General features: G+C 44.2%; 1 protein-coding gene across 1 annotated transcript in view; it reads right to left on the bottom strand.

The window, feature by feature from the left end:
* Nucleotides 1-16,559, bottom strand: part of LOC124263906 (DNA-dependent protein kinase catalytic subunit-like) — a 116,472-nt gene that overhangs the window by 68,137 nt on the left and 31,776 nt on the right. The window contains 15 exon segments of the mRNA XM_046698635.1: nucleotides 330-517; nucleotides 1,901-1,973; nucleotides 2,568-2,692; nucleotides 3,208-3,310; nucleotides 3,857-3,951; nucleotides 4,387-4,514; nucleotides 5,124-5,219; nucleotides 5,777-5,884; nucleotides 6,882-7,093; nucleotides 7,850-8,042; nucleotides 8,244-8,356; nucleotides 13,082-13,238; nucleotides 13,635-13,754; nucleotides 14,392-14,511; nucleotides 14,796-14,877. Of these exon segments, the coding sequence (XP_046554591.1) occupies nucleotides 330-517; nucleotides 1,901-1,973; nucleotides 2,568-2,692; nucleotides 3,208-3,310; nucleotides 3,857-3,951; nucleotides 4,387-4,514; nucleotides 5,124-5,219; nucleotides 5,777-5,884; nucleotides 6,882-7,093; nucleotides 7,850-8,042; nucleotides 8,244-8,356; nucleotides 13,082-13,238; nucleotides 13,635-13,754; nucleotides 14,392-14,511; nucleotides 14,796-14,877 (1,913 nt within the window).

The raw sequence follows: 16,559 nt of genomic DNA, 5'->3' as shown, positions 1-16,559 counted from the left end.
AAAGTTTCAAATATAAGAGAGGCTCAAACATTTTGTGAGTGAGAGAGTGAGTGAGTTTAGTTTTACGCCGCACTCAGCACTATTCCAGCTATATGGTGGCGGTCTGTAAATAATCGAGTCTGGACTAGACAATCCAGTGATCAACAGCATAAGCATCGATCTGCCCAAATAGGAACCAATGACACTTGTCAACCAAGTCAGCGAGCCTGACCACCCGATCCCGCTAGTCGCCCCTTACGACAAGCATTGGTTACTGAAGATCAATATTCTAACCCGAGTACAAGAGCCTACAAATTTCCGAGACAAAGAAAGAATTCTCATCATCACACCTCCAAACAATTCTTCTGGTGTTAGGAAGCCTTCCCCAAAGACCCAGGTGTAGCAGTCCAGTGCAGCCAGGAGCATGTCGAACCAGCTGACAGCAGCCGAGACGGAGAATGTGTCCGTGATGTCCTCCATCAGGGGGCAGCTAGACAGCCCCATCTTGCCATACTCGGCCTGGTTGCCTCCCTCAAACCTGCATCAACACAGGTCACAAGCTAGAACTACATTCTGCCCCCATCTTGCCATACTCGGCCTGGTTGCCTCCCTCAAACCTGCATCAACACAGGTCACAAGCTGGAACTACATTCTGCCCCTATCTTGCCATACTCGGTCTGGTTGCCTCCCTCAAACCTGCATCAACACAGGTCACAAGCTAGAACTACATTCTGCCCCAAACTTGCCATACTCGGCCTGGTTGCCTCCCTCAAACCTGCATCAACACAGGTCACAAGCTGGAACTACATTCTGCCCCCATCTTGCCATACTCGGCCTGGTTGCCTCCCTCAAACCTGCATCAACACAGGTCACAAGCTGGAACTACATTCTGCCCCTATCTTGCCATACCCTCAAACCTGCATCAACACAGGTCACAAGCTAGAACTACATTCTGCCCCCATCTTGCCATACTCGGCCTGGTTGCCTCCCTCAAACCTGCTTCAACACAGGTCACAAGCTAGAACTACATTCTGCCCCCATCTTGCCATACTCGGCCTGGTTGCCTCCCTCAAACCTGCTTCAACACAGGTCACAAACTAGAACTACATTCTGCCCCCATCTTGCCTGCCTGGTTGCCTCCCTCAAACCTGCATCAACACAGGTCACAAGCTAGAACTACATTCTGCCCCCATCTTGCCATACTCGGCCTGGTTGCCTCCCTCAAACCTGCATCAACACAGGTCACAAGCTAGAACTACATTCTGCCCCTATCTTGCCATACTCGGCCTGGTTGCCTCCCTCAAACCTGCATCAACACAGGTCACAAGCTGGAACTACATTCTGCCCCATCTTGCCATACTCGGCCTGGTTGCCTCCCTCAAACCTGCATCAACACAGGTCACAAGCTAGAACTACATTCTGCCCCCATCTTGCCATACTCGGCCTGGCTGCATCCCTCAAACCTGCATCAGCACAGGTCACAAGCTAGAACTACATTCTGCCCCATCTTGCCATACTCGGCCTGGTTGCCTCCCTCAAACCTGCATCAACACAGGTCACAAGCTAGAACTACATTCTGCCCCCATCTTGCCATACTTGGCCTGATTGCCTCCCTCAAACACTTGCAAGTGACTGTGTATGCCAGTGATCAACCCATAAGTTGGTTTGGTGTTTAATGCCCCACTCAGCAATGTTACAGCTATATGGTGGTGGTCTGTAATTAATCAAGTCTGGACCAGACAATCCAGTGATCAACATTATGAGCATTGATCTACATAACTGGGATACGATGACATGTGTCAAGCAAGTAAGTGAGCCTGACCACTCGATCCCATTCGTTGCCTCTTACAACAAGCATGGGTCCGGGTTGCTGAAGACCAATTCTAACAAGGATCTTCACAAGTATCAACCATAAGCCTACCTGGACAGAAAATAGAGTGGCCCTTCCTTGGACTTGAGAAAGGTCTGGAAGTAGGTCTTAGCGGCCTTGATACCTGCATATACACAGTAACACAGAATGCCTTAACACTGTCACATGACCAAACATCAATATACCATGACAAACACATCATACCAACATCACAATGTTCATATACAATGTTAAAACTAGTTTACAGTACCTCACATATTTTCAAAACAAGATGTCAAAACAGACCTAGCTCAGGCAGTACCTTTATGTAGTGATTCCAACAACTTTACTTTTATTTTAATTGTCGTCTACCAAGCAGAATATTTAAATACATATATCAAGAAATAGGATGTGCAGCCTCATGTTTATGCACGTCACCATGACTCATTCTCACATCTTCATTCCATTCATACAAGGATTTCTTTAATTTTAAATATACCAGCTATATGATGCCCATCTGTAAGTAATTACATCTGGACCATGGTTGACATCCTGAGCATTTATGTAAATAATTGAGATACAATAACATGCACTAACCAAGTCAGCGAGGCTGACCTCCCAGTCACGTTAGGGGACACCTATGACAAGCATGGGTCGCTGAAGACAAATTTCTACTGGTATCGCCATGGAGATGCAGCAATACTTCTATGAATCTAGACATTGACCATGATGGACTGACCTGGAATCAGTGGTGCTAGACTGACCACGAGTTTCATGCAGGAATGTCTGCAGTCTGTCTGCGGACGTCCACACTGCCTGGTCAGCCAGCGCACAGCAATGTCCAGAGTCTTCTTGCTCCATTCCCTGACAAAGACCAGAGATTGGCAACTAATCCACATCAATATCCTTAGCTACATCCTCAACAGCCCAAATATGTATCAGTCCTATCAGTAATAATCTATCTACATTTTATCAGTTCCTACACATCAACAGTCCCAATGCTTCAACAGTCCCTATATTTCAACTGTACCAGTGCTTCAAAAGTCCCTATATTTCAACAATCCCTTCACTTGAACAGTCCCAATTCTTCAACATTCCCTTCACTTAAACAGTCCCATTACTTCAACAGACCCTATACTTTAACAATCTCTACTCAAACGGTCCCTACATATCAACCAGTGCTATTCTTCAACAATGTCTACTCAAACGGTCCCTACATATCAACCAGTGCTATTCTGCAACAATGTCTACACATCAACAGTGTCTATACTTCATTAGTTTCCACACTTAAATGTTTTCTTTTGTTCTCCAGTACCAAAAAGTAACAAAGGCAGTGGAAGATGTTGGTTTACAACTCAGAAAGATAAATCATGTTGTACCTTGGTTCTTCTCGTTGCTTGCTTTCTTTTTTCAACATGTCAACATGACCTTTGATGATCTTCTCCAGATGTTCCAAAGCTTTAGCACACTGTTCCCTTGTACCTTCATCAAGTATCACTTTGACAATAAAATGTTCCTAGCACCAGACAATTCTTAATCTATTATAAACTAAACATACAATTTTCAAAATTCTAAGGAAAATGCATGTTTTTCATTTGTTGTTTGATGTTGTGCTATACCAGCTAAATGACAGCTTCTGTGAATGATCGAGAGTGGACCAGACAATCCAGTGATTAACATCATGAGCATCGGTCAGTGATGCTGACCATTTGATCCCATTATTTGCCTCTTACATTAAGCATGGGCTGTTGAAGACAAGTTCTAAGAAATCAAAGTGAAATATATCACCACTCCTTTATTGGAACACATATTGCAATTTTGTTCACAATAAAAATGAATGTCACTTTGACACAAGGATCATGACAATGTCACAAAACAAGAAAGTCTTACAAAAGTTAGAACATATTTTGATCAAGTATAACAGCTTGAATTTATGCCTTTCAGATGATAAAACTTTCAATGGATTCTTTATAAAATAAAAGTGAAAAGCAAATTGAAAAAAGAACAAAGTCTGTGATTCGACCTCACCAAGAGACGCCTGGTCTGAGTGTGCAATACTGAGACTCTCCACAAAGTGCACCAGGATCTGGAAAGTGAACCTGTCCACCAAGGCATGCTCCTCCCTGGGGGACAAAGGAAGCTGTGCTTAAAGTCGACAACTCATCACTACGTCACCAAACTTCAAATATCAGATTCTTCAATTAAGTCAAAGAAGCAATTTTAGGTTTGGTTCTTTCCATATCATGTCCAAGTGAAATCGTTCATATTTTTTTAAATGCTTTCTGAAAAAAGCATAGATATTCATAACAGCTTATAAAACAAGAAACACACATGCTGGTTACAATTTTTCACATAAGTTCCAAATGTCTAGCTTTGCAGAGTTACCATGTTTTCATTACAGTGGCAAAACCTTGCCAAAAATATTCAATATTCATTATTTGGTACATTTCATTGAATCTTGTTTTCTTGTTACAATTATCTAAAGTATACTGTTAAGTTGCTTTGAACTGAAATGTGTGACATAATGTTCTTCAACTGTGCTCCTTTGAATCACCTACCTGAACACTGCATAGAAGTTATTGAATGCGAGAGCAGCTCCAAGTCTCTTGAAGGCACTTGGATGTATGGCAAAACTGAACATACGCTTCAACACTGACTTAGCATTTACAGCACTCTTCTCCATGCCCTGGAGAGAAAAAATACAAATGTTCTCTTGAACTTTATTCAAAAAGCAGGGTATCATTATAATAACATACAATCTGATTGGCAAAACTTCTCCAATAATACAAATCTCAAACAATGGACTCCTTTCTGAATTTCAGTTGTTTTGTGTTTAATGCAACTGATATACAGAGAAGATAAGAATCTGGGACCCGTTTTACAAAGCTATTGTAGCACTACGACTGCCGTGAGTCTATGTTTCAGTAAAGGAAGTACAACAGTCGTAGCACTACAATAGCTTTGTGAAACGGGGCCCAGGATTAGATAACTAGTGATTGATATTACAAGTTTTCTCCATTGAAGAATCCATTGGAGTTTTGTTTGTCACAATTTTCCAGCTAAATAACAGCAGTCTGTAAATAATCAAGTCTGGACCAGATAATACAGTGATTGACATCATGAACATTGTTCTACGCAATTGGGATATGATGATATGTGTCAACCATGTCGGTGACCCGAACCACCCGATCCTGTTTGTGTCCTCTAAAAGTATCGGTTGCTGAAGACCAATTCTCACCCGTATCTTGAAAGGTGAAGTTGATGTGAACTGAAAGCCTCACTAAATGGTACCAACCTTCTTGGTTTGTTTGATGGACCACTTCATAAATTCCCGCAGACAACGGGCACTGAAGTCCCGGAGAGCCGTGTCTGTCGCCTGAATGATGCCCTCCTGTTACAGATGACAAAGACATGAATCTATCCATCAATTCAATAACAAGTTTAAAGGAAGAGAACCAAACACAAACTCATCATCAAGTTTCTACAGACAAACAACAGCTTCAAGTCAGCAATGTCAAATAAAGAGCCATGAAAACAGCCAACCTGTTAAAACACTTATGAGTCTGCTTGTCCAAACCTTTTTGTCAGTATTATTGTGGAAGTGGATTTTGGTATGATATGGGATATTATAAGCAGAGCTTAGTACAATTGGGATTCGTGTTTGTGACTTTGGTCACAGACAGACATACAAGCTGTCACACATAAATTCATTCATTGTTTAAGACAGCCCACAGCAATATTCCATCGATACAAGGCCAGTCTGCAAATAATCAAGCCTGGACCAGACATTCCAGTGATTCACGTAAGAATCATTCAATGCAACAGGGATAAAGGACAAGCAGCAAGCTTGACGCCATCTTGTTCCTCTCCTCTTTCTTAAAGCATGGGTTGCTGAAGACCAATTCTCACATGGATCTTCACTTGGCATGTAACATGCTTCAGACTTACATAGATGGTATCAAGCAGTGCCATGGTTTCCACACTCTCCGACATCTTGTTGTTGGTGAACCAGTGGATCAGCTGCATGGTCAGGGGTTCAAACAACTGCCTGGCTACCTGTAAGAGAAACACACAGAGACGTTGATTAGATCTGAAAATTTACATGTCAATCAAATAACAAACTTGTCACCTCAATTACAACAAATACGGATTTCAGTGAAATAATAATCATAGTATGATTCCTGTCCCTTAGCTGCTACATAAGTCCTGATTTGTTCATACCAATATATAATTCTGTCTAGAAATGGTTCTCTTCAAATTATTGTTCAGCAACATATGTGAGGGGACACAAAATTATAGACACTATCATTAATGAAGGCATCTACACATAAACAGTTCTACCTGTTGGAAGGTGTATTCCATATAGAGATGCTAAACCAAATGTCTTGATGTATATCAACAAAAGTGAGTGAGATGCTGTTTATCATCCCACATCATACTTCCAACTTTTTCAGTTTGTTAATAATTTGGGGTAGTGTATTGAGTGGAAAAGTACAGCTAACCAGGGCTCTTATTCTCGAAACGTTCGTAGCTCTAAGAATTCTTAACTTTGATCGTAGCCAGTGCGTTAAGAATGGGCTTAAGAAGTTTGTAGGGCTACGAACGTTTCGAGAATAGCTAGCCAGCTTCAGTGGCACAGAGAGTAGTGATGTCATTTCATTCTGGCATCATGGTAAGTGATGATGTCACAGTGGTCCGCAAAGCATTGCAATGCAATTACATCGTAGCAATATCTCCTTGGAGATATCTCACTCATATGTCCTATCAAAGCCAGGTTTCGATGATAAAAGTTCACAGACATCAATGACTAACAAGAAAACCATTACTAATTATAACTGGGCGGTGGGGTAGCCTTGTGGTCAAAGCTTTTGCTCATCATGCCAAAGATCTGGATTTCATTCCCCACATGGGTAGAATGTTGGCAGAACATTTCTGTTATTCCCGCCACAATATTGCTGGAATATTGCTAAAAGTGGCAAAAATCATACCATACACTACTTACAATAACATGGACTAAAGCTCACAGACATATTGGTTACAGTGTCAGTCTCACCAGCTCCACGTCACAGGCCAGCTGTAGGATGGAGGGGAACAGCTTCTTGTACAGTCGGTCCATGGGCATCTTCTTCTGCTTGTCCCCCGGGAGGCTGGCACCCCGGCCCAGAGTGTACAGCACCAGGGAGTGGAGGAGCTCACAAGCTGCCACCTTGGTCTGCCGGTCCCCGGACTTGGTGGCCAGCTCAACCACGTGAGGCAGGAACTGGTCTAGGGGCAGATAACTTTGGTAAGAGGAGAGCTTCGAACCAGGGTTGCTAATGTTAGTGAGTAAATTGAGATTGACACAGCATAACTATTCACCACATGTATGCTATATGTGAAAAAATGAACACATGGTTCAATCTTGCTTCTGTTATTTTAAGTTCGGTAACTGTCTCTTCATTGGGCCAATTCTTCATAACTGTCATAAACAAACCTAAACTTGTAAATTTTCAATTAGGCCAGACCAATTTTATTTCTTGTTTTACGGATCTGCCTGTCATATTTTTCAAGAATTAGAAAAAAATATATATATATATTTCCCTGCTCAAAAAATAAAATTTGAATATATTTATTTGCCAAAAATGTAAATGTGCAAGAAAGTGCTTTTAGATTGTTTTTGCCACATATACACTTCATAAATTGCCAAAAGTAAAGTACTTTTAGTATTTAAAAGGAATATTACTTTGACTGGTGATTTTTATTTTTATGTTTTTTCCTTCCTGCCTTAGGTTTTCTGAGGACAAAAACCCGTAAAACAAGAAATGAAATTCGTCTGGCCTTATCTTGCCATTTTATACATTATTCTTCATAATAACTTTGATCTCTGCTAAAACAAATGCTTGTAGCATTCATTGATAATAAGAACTACAATGAAAATATAAGGCAGGAGGTAAAATGGAGGTGACTGTGCATAACATGTCTTACATTCCTTAACAGCTCATTCACTGACTCTGGACATTTTGGAGAATGAAGAAAGCTTACCAAAGTATATAGTTGGTTTCATGTCAATGAAGGGCATGTCAAACTTGAGGTGCTGCTTTGTGTCCCAGGCTATGGCCTGCTTGCTGATCTCTTCGTCAGCACGAGACAGGAGGGCATGGTTGATGCCACCGCCAAGGGATCCCAGGTAGAGCATGACCCTCTGTTTGATGACAGCAAGCTGAGACTCATAGCCCTGTAATACATGGGGACATATTCTTCATAGGATCAAGTTCATACTGCTGAGATCTCAGTCATGGCTGTCACATTGTTTTATGTTCATGTCCAAGGCAGGGTCAGTCACAGATGTCACAGCCAGAGTTCATCCCAATATTCCATGAAGCATGAATAATAGTGAATAATCTTAGGACAGTACAAAAACCTCTGAGAAACAAACCTTATCATTCGCCATTTTCTTGTCCTTCACCTTCTTCACGGTGACCTTCCGTCCTCGCTTGGATTTAGAGGATTTCACTGTTACTGTACTGTCCACATTTACCTCTTCAGCACCTAAAAAGGTAAGACAAGCAAAATTATGAAACATAATACTTACATACATATCATTAAAATATGTGATACCAGCATAAATATGATGAAATTACTGTATATTAAAAACTTAGCTAAACCTGTAGAGGTTTCCAATTCTTTGAAGAGAATCGTCCTTGGGGTACATATATGCATTTTCTGCGGCTGAAAATGTCAGGCTGGGTAAGAGTAGGAAGTTCGATAGGAGCTGTCACATGGAAAGCATGATCGATCTTCGGACAGTAAGTATCCGGGAGGCGAATACTGACACGATTTGGATGGAACACAGTCAGTGCCGGGTCTGCCGACATAGCATGTAAGTCGCCAACCCCTCGCCCAGATGTTACCGCCACCAGAAATACGGCCTTCCATGTTAACAGCTGAATGGAAATAGCTGTTAGACGTGAGAACATAGGACCGGACAGCCAATCTGACAAATCCCAAGGTGGGCTGGTACGCCTGACAGCAGGTCAAACCCGATCCACGCCAGCTAAGAAGGGCTTCAAGACAGGGTGCTAGAGCACCATCGACAGGGGAATGGAAAGTGGAAATAGCGGTGGAGTAGCCACGAATGGTCGAAGCCTTCTTCCAAACGAGCTTGCAGAAACTTAACCAAACCTGAAGAGGTTTTAAATTCTTCGAAGAGAGTCGTCCTTGGGGTACATATTATGCATTTTCCAAGCTGAAAATGTCCTGTGACAGTTGTATCAATGTTTTTGAATAAAAAGATTGTACAATAAATAAACTTTTTTATTTATTATACGGCCCCCACCTCGTGGAGTTACCTCCCGTTGAGCATGCGCACCAACTGGGTAAGCTCCTAGACCCGTATCATCATTCCTTCTGCTGAATAAATCAGTGAACAGAATTGCGGGGAGGCGGGAGGCCCTACCCCAAGGACGACTCTCTTCGAAGAATTGAAAACCTCTTCAGGTTTGGTTAATTCTTCTTCGTAGAGATCGTCCTTGGGGTACATATTATGCATAAACACAGACTCTCAAAGACCGGAGGCCAGGGAGGAGGGAATTCTGTCCAAGCACATACAAATAGCTATCGTCAATTGAATAATGTAACAGACGCCATAACACTCACCTGTCACATGTCCCAGTTTTCGCTTCCGCGATAGGCATTGTGGGAGGAGAACTGACAGGGAGGATTGTACTTAAAGACGACCTCAGAGGTTCGCATATCAAGTCGCACATGGTGCGAAATGTAAACAAAGCCCCACCCACCTTGTGTCGATTAGTGAGCACCGTAGGGGGGAATGTCAAAACGCTCACAACCGACCTAAATACTCCGTAGAGGATCGAAATGAGGTTATTTAGCTCCCATTAGCGGACATGTCAATAAAACTCAGTATTGACCAGCAGCGTCAACAAAAACCAATAAACCAAGACTCACTCGGTCAGGGTGGCAGGACACTGTCCACTGGAGAGAACAGAACAGCCAAAGCTCGCACGATTACAGGAATGTGTATCGAGCTGATAATGCCAAATAAACGTGCTAGGCCGGCTCCAAATAGCGGCAGAGCAGATCTCTTCAATGGGGAGTGCCGATCCAAAAGCTTTTGATGCGGCTACTGCCCTGACCGAGTGAGCCTTCAACCCCTCAGGGGGAGGCTTGCCCTTAGCCTGATAAGCGGCACAAATACACGAAACTAGCCAGCGAGACAAAGTCTGCTTGCTCGCCGGCACACCAGCCTTCCCGCCACCGTAACAACAGAACAGCTGGGTACCCGTACGGATTCCCTGCGTTCGTTTGATATAGACTTTGAGGGTCTTACGGACATCCAACGGGTGAGTGCTCGTTGCAGAGGTCCCCGATGTGGAAGGCTGGGTAAGAGTGGGAAGTTCGATAGGAGCTGTCACATGGAAAGCGTGATCGACCTTCGGGCGGTACGTATCCGGGAGGCGAATACTGACACGATCAGTGTGAAACACAGTCAGCGCCGGGTCGGACGACATAGCATGTAAATCGCCGACCCTACGCCCAGATGTTACCGCCACCAGAAAAACAGCCTTCCAAGTTAACAACTGAATGGAAATAGCCGATAGGTGTGAGAAAGTGGGACCGGACAGCCAATCGAGCACAATTGACAAATCCCTGCGCCTGAGCGCAGGTCGAACCCGTTCCGCGCCAGCGAGAAAGCGCTGTACGAGAGGGTGCTGCCCCAGAAGAGCACCATCGACAGGGGTGTGAAAAGTGGAAATAGCGGTGGAGTAGCCACGAATGGTCGAAGCCGCCAGGCCTTCTTCCAAACGAGCTTGCAAAAACTCCAATACTCGGACTCAATCCGCAGAAAAGGGATCTGCAATCCCCTTATCTGAAAACCAGCGCGCATAGCGGGACCACCTATCCTCATACTGAACGTTAGTCGAATCCCGCCTCGAAGCCAGAATTGTGTCTGCAACTGCTGCAGGAATTCCGTGTGCCTCGAGGCTAGACCTGACAGAGGCCAAGCCACCCATTGAATCCTTGGATTGGGGTGGAAGCTCCGTTCTGAGTGAGAATGTCCGGTCGTAAAAGGTAATAGAACAGGAGGCTGAGCCAGAAACCTGAAATTACCGAAACCAGCTCTGTGACGGCCAAAGCGGTGCCAGTAGCACAAGCAGCCGAGCTGGCTGGGTGGACAGCTGTGAAAGGACACGGGGAATGAGTGGTAGCGGCGGGAGGCGCCCAGAGCACTTTGCCCGTCCAATCCAGCAGGAAGGCGTTGGCAGCCAACGCCCTCGGGTCCGGTATTCGAGAGCAGAACACGGGTGTCTGATTCGTCCCGCCGGACGCAAACAGATCCACCTGGAACGACCCGTACAACTGGGAGATAACTCTGAATATCTGCCTGTCGAGCATCCACTCGTGCGGGGCCAGGATCCGGCAAGAGAGAGCGTCTGCTCGCACGTTCTCCAGCCCCGGGAGATAAACAGGGAGTACCTGACAATCGCACTGGTCGCACCAGAGGAGAAAGTCCCATGTCTCCCGGAGCAGCGCTCAGGACACCGTGCCGCCTTGCTTCAGGATGTACGACATGGCCGTCTGGTTGTCCAACTGAAGACGAACCACCTGGCCCTGGACATGCTCGAAGCTTCGAAAACCAACCGCACAGCTCTCAGTTCCAACACGTTGATGTGAAGGTGGGCTTCGGCTTCGGACCAGAGTCCGGACACCGACAGACTGCCCAGAACACCCCCCCAGCCCGTGAGGGACGCATCGGTCTGAACTGTAAGAGCTGGCGTCGGGATTTCCAAGGGGATCCCCCTGGTGAGATTCCCGACATTGGTCCACCACTGAAGGTGAGGTGTCAACCACCCGGGGACTGTGAGACTCCGCTCCAGGTCCTCCGAGTGAGCCCACAGACTCGCCAAAGCTTGCTGTATAGGGCGCATCCTCAACCGCGCCCGCCACACTACAGAGATCGTCGCCGCCATATGGCCCAGTAGACGGAGCCAAGTCCGTGCTGGTGCCTGGGGCTGGGAGAGGAACGAAGACAGCATCTCCCGTACTCTGGTGACCTGGTTGGGCGACAAAGAGACAAGAACATGTTGAGTTGTAAACCGCACCCCGAGAAAAACCAAGTCCTGGGTGGGTACCAGGTCGGATTTCATGAGGTTTATGAGGTTTTATGTAGACAGCCACAGCTTGCGCATCCCCATGACTGCGCACATCGCCGTTGACGCGGCAGACTGTAAAGAGTCTCGCTTCAGGTGGGCCTGAACTTTGGATAGTTGGCGGAGAAGAACAACATGCGGGGAAACGTCACCAGTGCTCCCTTCCACCCACAGAGCCGAGGCATCTGACCCGAAGCCAAAGGCAAAGGATCGACAGACGCCTGGCCAAGGGATCGAGCCGAGCTCGGCGACTCTCGGTCCCCCCGATCCCCTCCAACAGACTCGTGAACGAGGGACTTCACTGAGTCCATATGCTGTTGAAACAATTGTGTGATAACGGACATATCAAAACCACTGGATTGAGAATGAGAGTGTGACTTATGCGAAGTAGACTTAGATTTAGCCTTTTTGGCCTTGGACAGGGGAACCTCCTGGGTCAAGTCCCCTCCCGCCTCACGTAATTCCTTGTAAATAAGGAAGTCAGCCGTCCGTCTCTTCTGGGCCCAGGGGAAAAGACCATACACAATTCACAGATGTCAGGGTTATGCCCTGCCTTCTCCAGACAGCATAAGCATTTATCATGCTTATCTGAGCGAGGGATATTTTGCCCGCAGGAAGTACACCCAGTAAATGCCTGAAAGCAAACGCGCAAGCATGTAGCTAACGGCGTAACACAACAGCATAAATATACACGTACAAAACATTGAAAATTACGTGAATGCGACAACGCGACATGAAATACTTGGTTAAAAACGCAATATTTCAACCACTTGGCATGCTAAACTTCCCGCCATGGAATAGCAACACGTGCGTAAACCACGGGAAAGCTAGCGTAAAAGTTAATTCAAAGTCACATAAATGAGAAATAACTGACTGCAAAGTCCAGAAAACGTTTCTCAAGAACGAATAACAACCATACATACAGTAGTTGAAGCTTCAGTCAAGCTGTATGATAATTCAGATTCATGGGTCAAAAGCTACACATGACTCCATGGCTGTCAAGTCAACTGCTTCGTAAGAATGTACCATTAAGACACATATGAAATAGGATGTAGAGTCTCCTTCTTATTGAACAACATGAACACAGTAGCAACTTTAAACCTGCCTTTGTCAACAGTTCTGATGTAGTTGTCCAGGAAAGGCAGGATGTCCTTATAGTGAGGGTGTAATATTCTCTCCGGAAGGTGAGAACTCCAGTACTCAAGTGCATCAAGGCCAATAGCTGCCAAGGGGAGATAACTCAGGCCCAAGGTCAATGTCACCTGAAGATAATGACAATACATGTGGGGGATGGTATTTTTAAGAACAAGACCTAAAACAAGTTTACTCTCTTTGGCTATCAGTAACAAAGGACATATCCAAGATAAATTAACATTACTGGACATTGGGAGCAACACACAAAGGTTTCAAAATGACATGTTAAAACAAATGGATCTTTTGGTTGCATTTGGCTCCATTTGGTTCCAACAAAATGTTGGCACTAGTGTGATCCATACTTTAATATAGACTTATGACAGTCGTAGCGCACAGATTGTTTCATACAATGGCACCCTGAATGAACTTTATGTGAACATATTTGGCTAAAACGACAAAAAAAATAACGACTTCTATATATCATGAACACTGGACAAAAATTTTATCATTAAATTTGCTGCTACCTGAATGGCTGGAACAATCTCAGTCATTTGTTCTGCTATAATCTCCTTGGGCAGAGCAAGGATTAGGGTGAGGCAGGCAGCCAGGAGGTCATCACGGTACTGCTTCATCCTCACCAACACCTCAACACAACAGCATCACACGACAATATAGTATCCACGTGAACCATATCAACACATCGCAGCTTCACATGACAATATAGTATCCATGTGAACCACATCAACACATCGCAGCTTCACATGACAATATAGTGGTCATATAAAAAACCTCAACATAACAGGATATTGCTAAAGTACATCAAGACAGACAATATATCTGAGTGTTACAACATTTAAATGTACACCCGATTTACTGCACTGAATGGCTGTTGGGTCAGCAAAACTTAAAGTAGAACAGATTTGAATCCTAACAGGTGTACAATGAATAAAACAGATGAATATTCAGGTTTTAAGAGATGCTTCCAAATGCTTACATCTGAAATGGGATTGTTCTTGTGGTGTTAATGTTTACAAGGACCAGGAATATGTCAATATATCCAACCAATGATGACATCAACAAAAGAATTAATTTAATGAACAGATATGGAGCCAAAAATTCAAAATGAAATACAAATTGTGTAAAATGCATCCAGTAAAGTTTCTAGCTGTATCCCTTCATATAAAGTCCCCGAGGTCTTCAAGATTTTTAAAAGACCCATTTAAATGGTTAACATGACTGCTCTCTGTAACCATCAAGTTCTAGTTTCCATCGGTTTGTTACCTCCTTAGAGAACTTCATCATGAGCTGGTAGCTGACATCCTTCTGCTGGGGTCCCTCCCCAGGGCCATCGTCGACATCCATGGCATCAGCAGACTTCACCGGAGACACTGGAGCCACATTCTGGAGGGAAACCACACACTATCAATGTTGGTACATATGTTATGAGACAAATATAGAACCACTTTTCATAGAATACTATTGACTAATAAACACCATACAGGTCTTATTGAGAAGCCATGACAAAATAACACCCATGTTTGTTTATCTTTCTATTCTATTTGTCAGTCCCCTTCCACATTCTCCATCTGGAGTAACAAAAGAGCACACATAGTTCCTTTTTTTCCCTTTCCACAACATCAAAAAACATCAAACACTAGCACTTCTTCCTTTATTATCTGTCCCACCTTGAAATAGTCTAGTTTGTTCCCAATCTTCATTGCAACGGCCAGCATCTTGTAGAAGCCAGACACAAGAGGATTCCTGGAACTGGGGAGACATTATGTGGATTTATGTAAAACTATGAAAAAAGGAAACAGCTTTGAAAAAACATCTTATAGCACATGATGAATCCAACAATTTACACAAGTACAACTGTTACTTACACAGATTATTTGTAAAAGCACCAAAAAAATGTAATTTTCTGAGTAAAATTGATATTTTATACTTATCCTGACTCATGTATTATTGATTGTCTCCTTCCTTTCCCGAACGTTAGTGCAACACTTGTATCTCCTTTTTGAAGCTCCCTTAAAAAAAGCAGACATAAAATCACTACTCACCACGAGTTGTCTCCCTCTCCGTTTTGGCGGGAAAACGGCGCCACCCGTCTTCCCACTCTTCACTCTCTCCGAATTGCAAGCCCGACACTTAGATTTGCTGGGAAATCCAAAGTGCCTAAGCGGGGGAGGTTGGGAGGGCTTACCTCATGAGTCAGGATAAGTATAAAATATCAATTTTACTCAGAAAATTACATATTTTTCCTTATCCTGACTCATGTATTATTGCTTGTAGAATCCGGCCAGTTTGGTGGTGGAGTCAAGCCACTTCTGGATTCCAATTTGGTGATTTCGTCTTGCATACCCCTATGGGAACTTCCTGGTAGCACTTCAATTTACTGCTAGGCTCTGCTGCTGCTGTAACCCTTTACTTCCAGCTTTCTCTGATGGGGGGACCACAATTGTTAACTTTTGGTCCTTGCTTCTGTTAACATTTTTATGTGGATTTTTGCAACTCCATCTCTTGATGCAAGCATCAAGTGGAGAAGCGACCCTTCTTATGTCTGAGTGCGTCCTTACAAGTACTGGGTCTTATCACTTATGCTAGTCTGTCTTAGGCGTGCATATGGACTCTAAAGCTGTAACTCTCCTGAGTGTTGGCTTTTGCAAGTCATGTGATAAAGGGCGAGACTCTGTCTCAAGCCTCTGTGGAACTGTCAATTGTTGTGCTACAACAAGTGGGCGAAATGGTGAATGCCAGAGGCGTCTTCAGTGGCGATGTCTCTCAGGTAGTGGTTGGCAAACACCATGTCCGATTTCCAAAAGCAGCCCTCCATTATCCTCGTGATAGAGCAGTTTCCATGTAGAGCGAGTGTTGATGTCAGAGCTCTAATTTCATGTGGATTGGAGGCTCTTGGAGGATCAAGTCCTGCTGCTTTGTAGGCCCGTAGAATGACAGTTCTCATCCATATTGATATCGTAGTGCGAGAGATCTCAGTCTGTGTCTCTGCCGATATAGGGATGAAAAAGGCGGCTTGAATTTTTCGTCTCCTGGTCCTAGACCTTTGTAGGTAGACTTTTAATGCTCTTACTGGGCACAAGGATAGGTGTGTATCCTGTGGCCCAAGGACTGATGATAGTGCTGGGATGTGGAATTGTCTGTCGGTTGACCTGGCAGTTGATTCTTTGCTATAAAGTCCCATCTCAGTCCCATATGCACAATGTTTCGATTTTCATCAAATCGTGTCCTTTCAAAGTCTAGAGCATGTATTTCCGACATCCTTGCTGCTGTTGCTAAGGCAATCAGGAACAGAGTTTTCTGTGTCAAGAACTCAAAAGATGTCCTATCTAATGGTTCATAAAGCGTCACTGGTGAGATGCCGTAGAACTATGTTGAGGGTCCCAAGCCGGAGCTTTAAATCTCTGTTGTTGGTCCTCCAGTTTAAAAGAGCG

Source organism: Haliotis rubra, unplaced genomic scaffold, assembly GCF_003918875.1.
Source record: "Haliotis rubra isolate DU_JTF1 unplaced genomic scaffold, ASM391887v1 Scf9, whole genome shotgun sequence".
NCBI classification, from domain to species: domain Eukaryota; kingdom Metazoa; phylum Mollusca; class Gastropoda; order Lepetellida; family Haliotidae; genus Haliotis; species Haliotis rubra.
The sequence above is the reverse complement of the archived record's forward strand: the minus strand, read 5'-3'. Positions and strand labels throughout refer to the sequence as shown.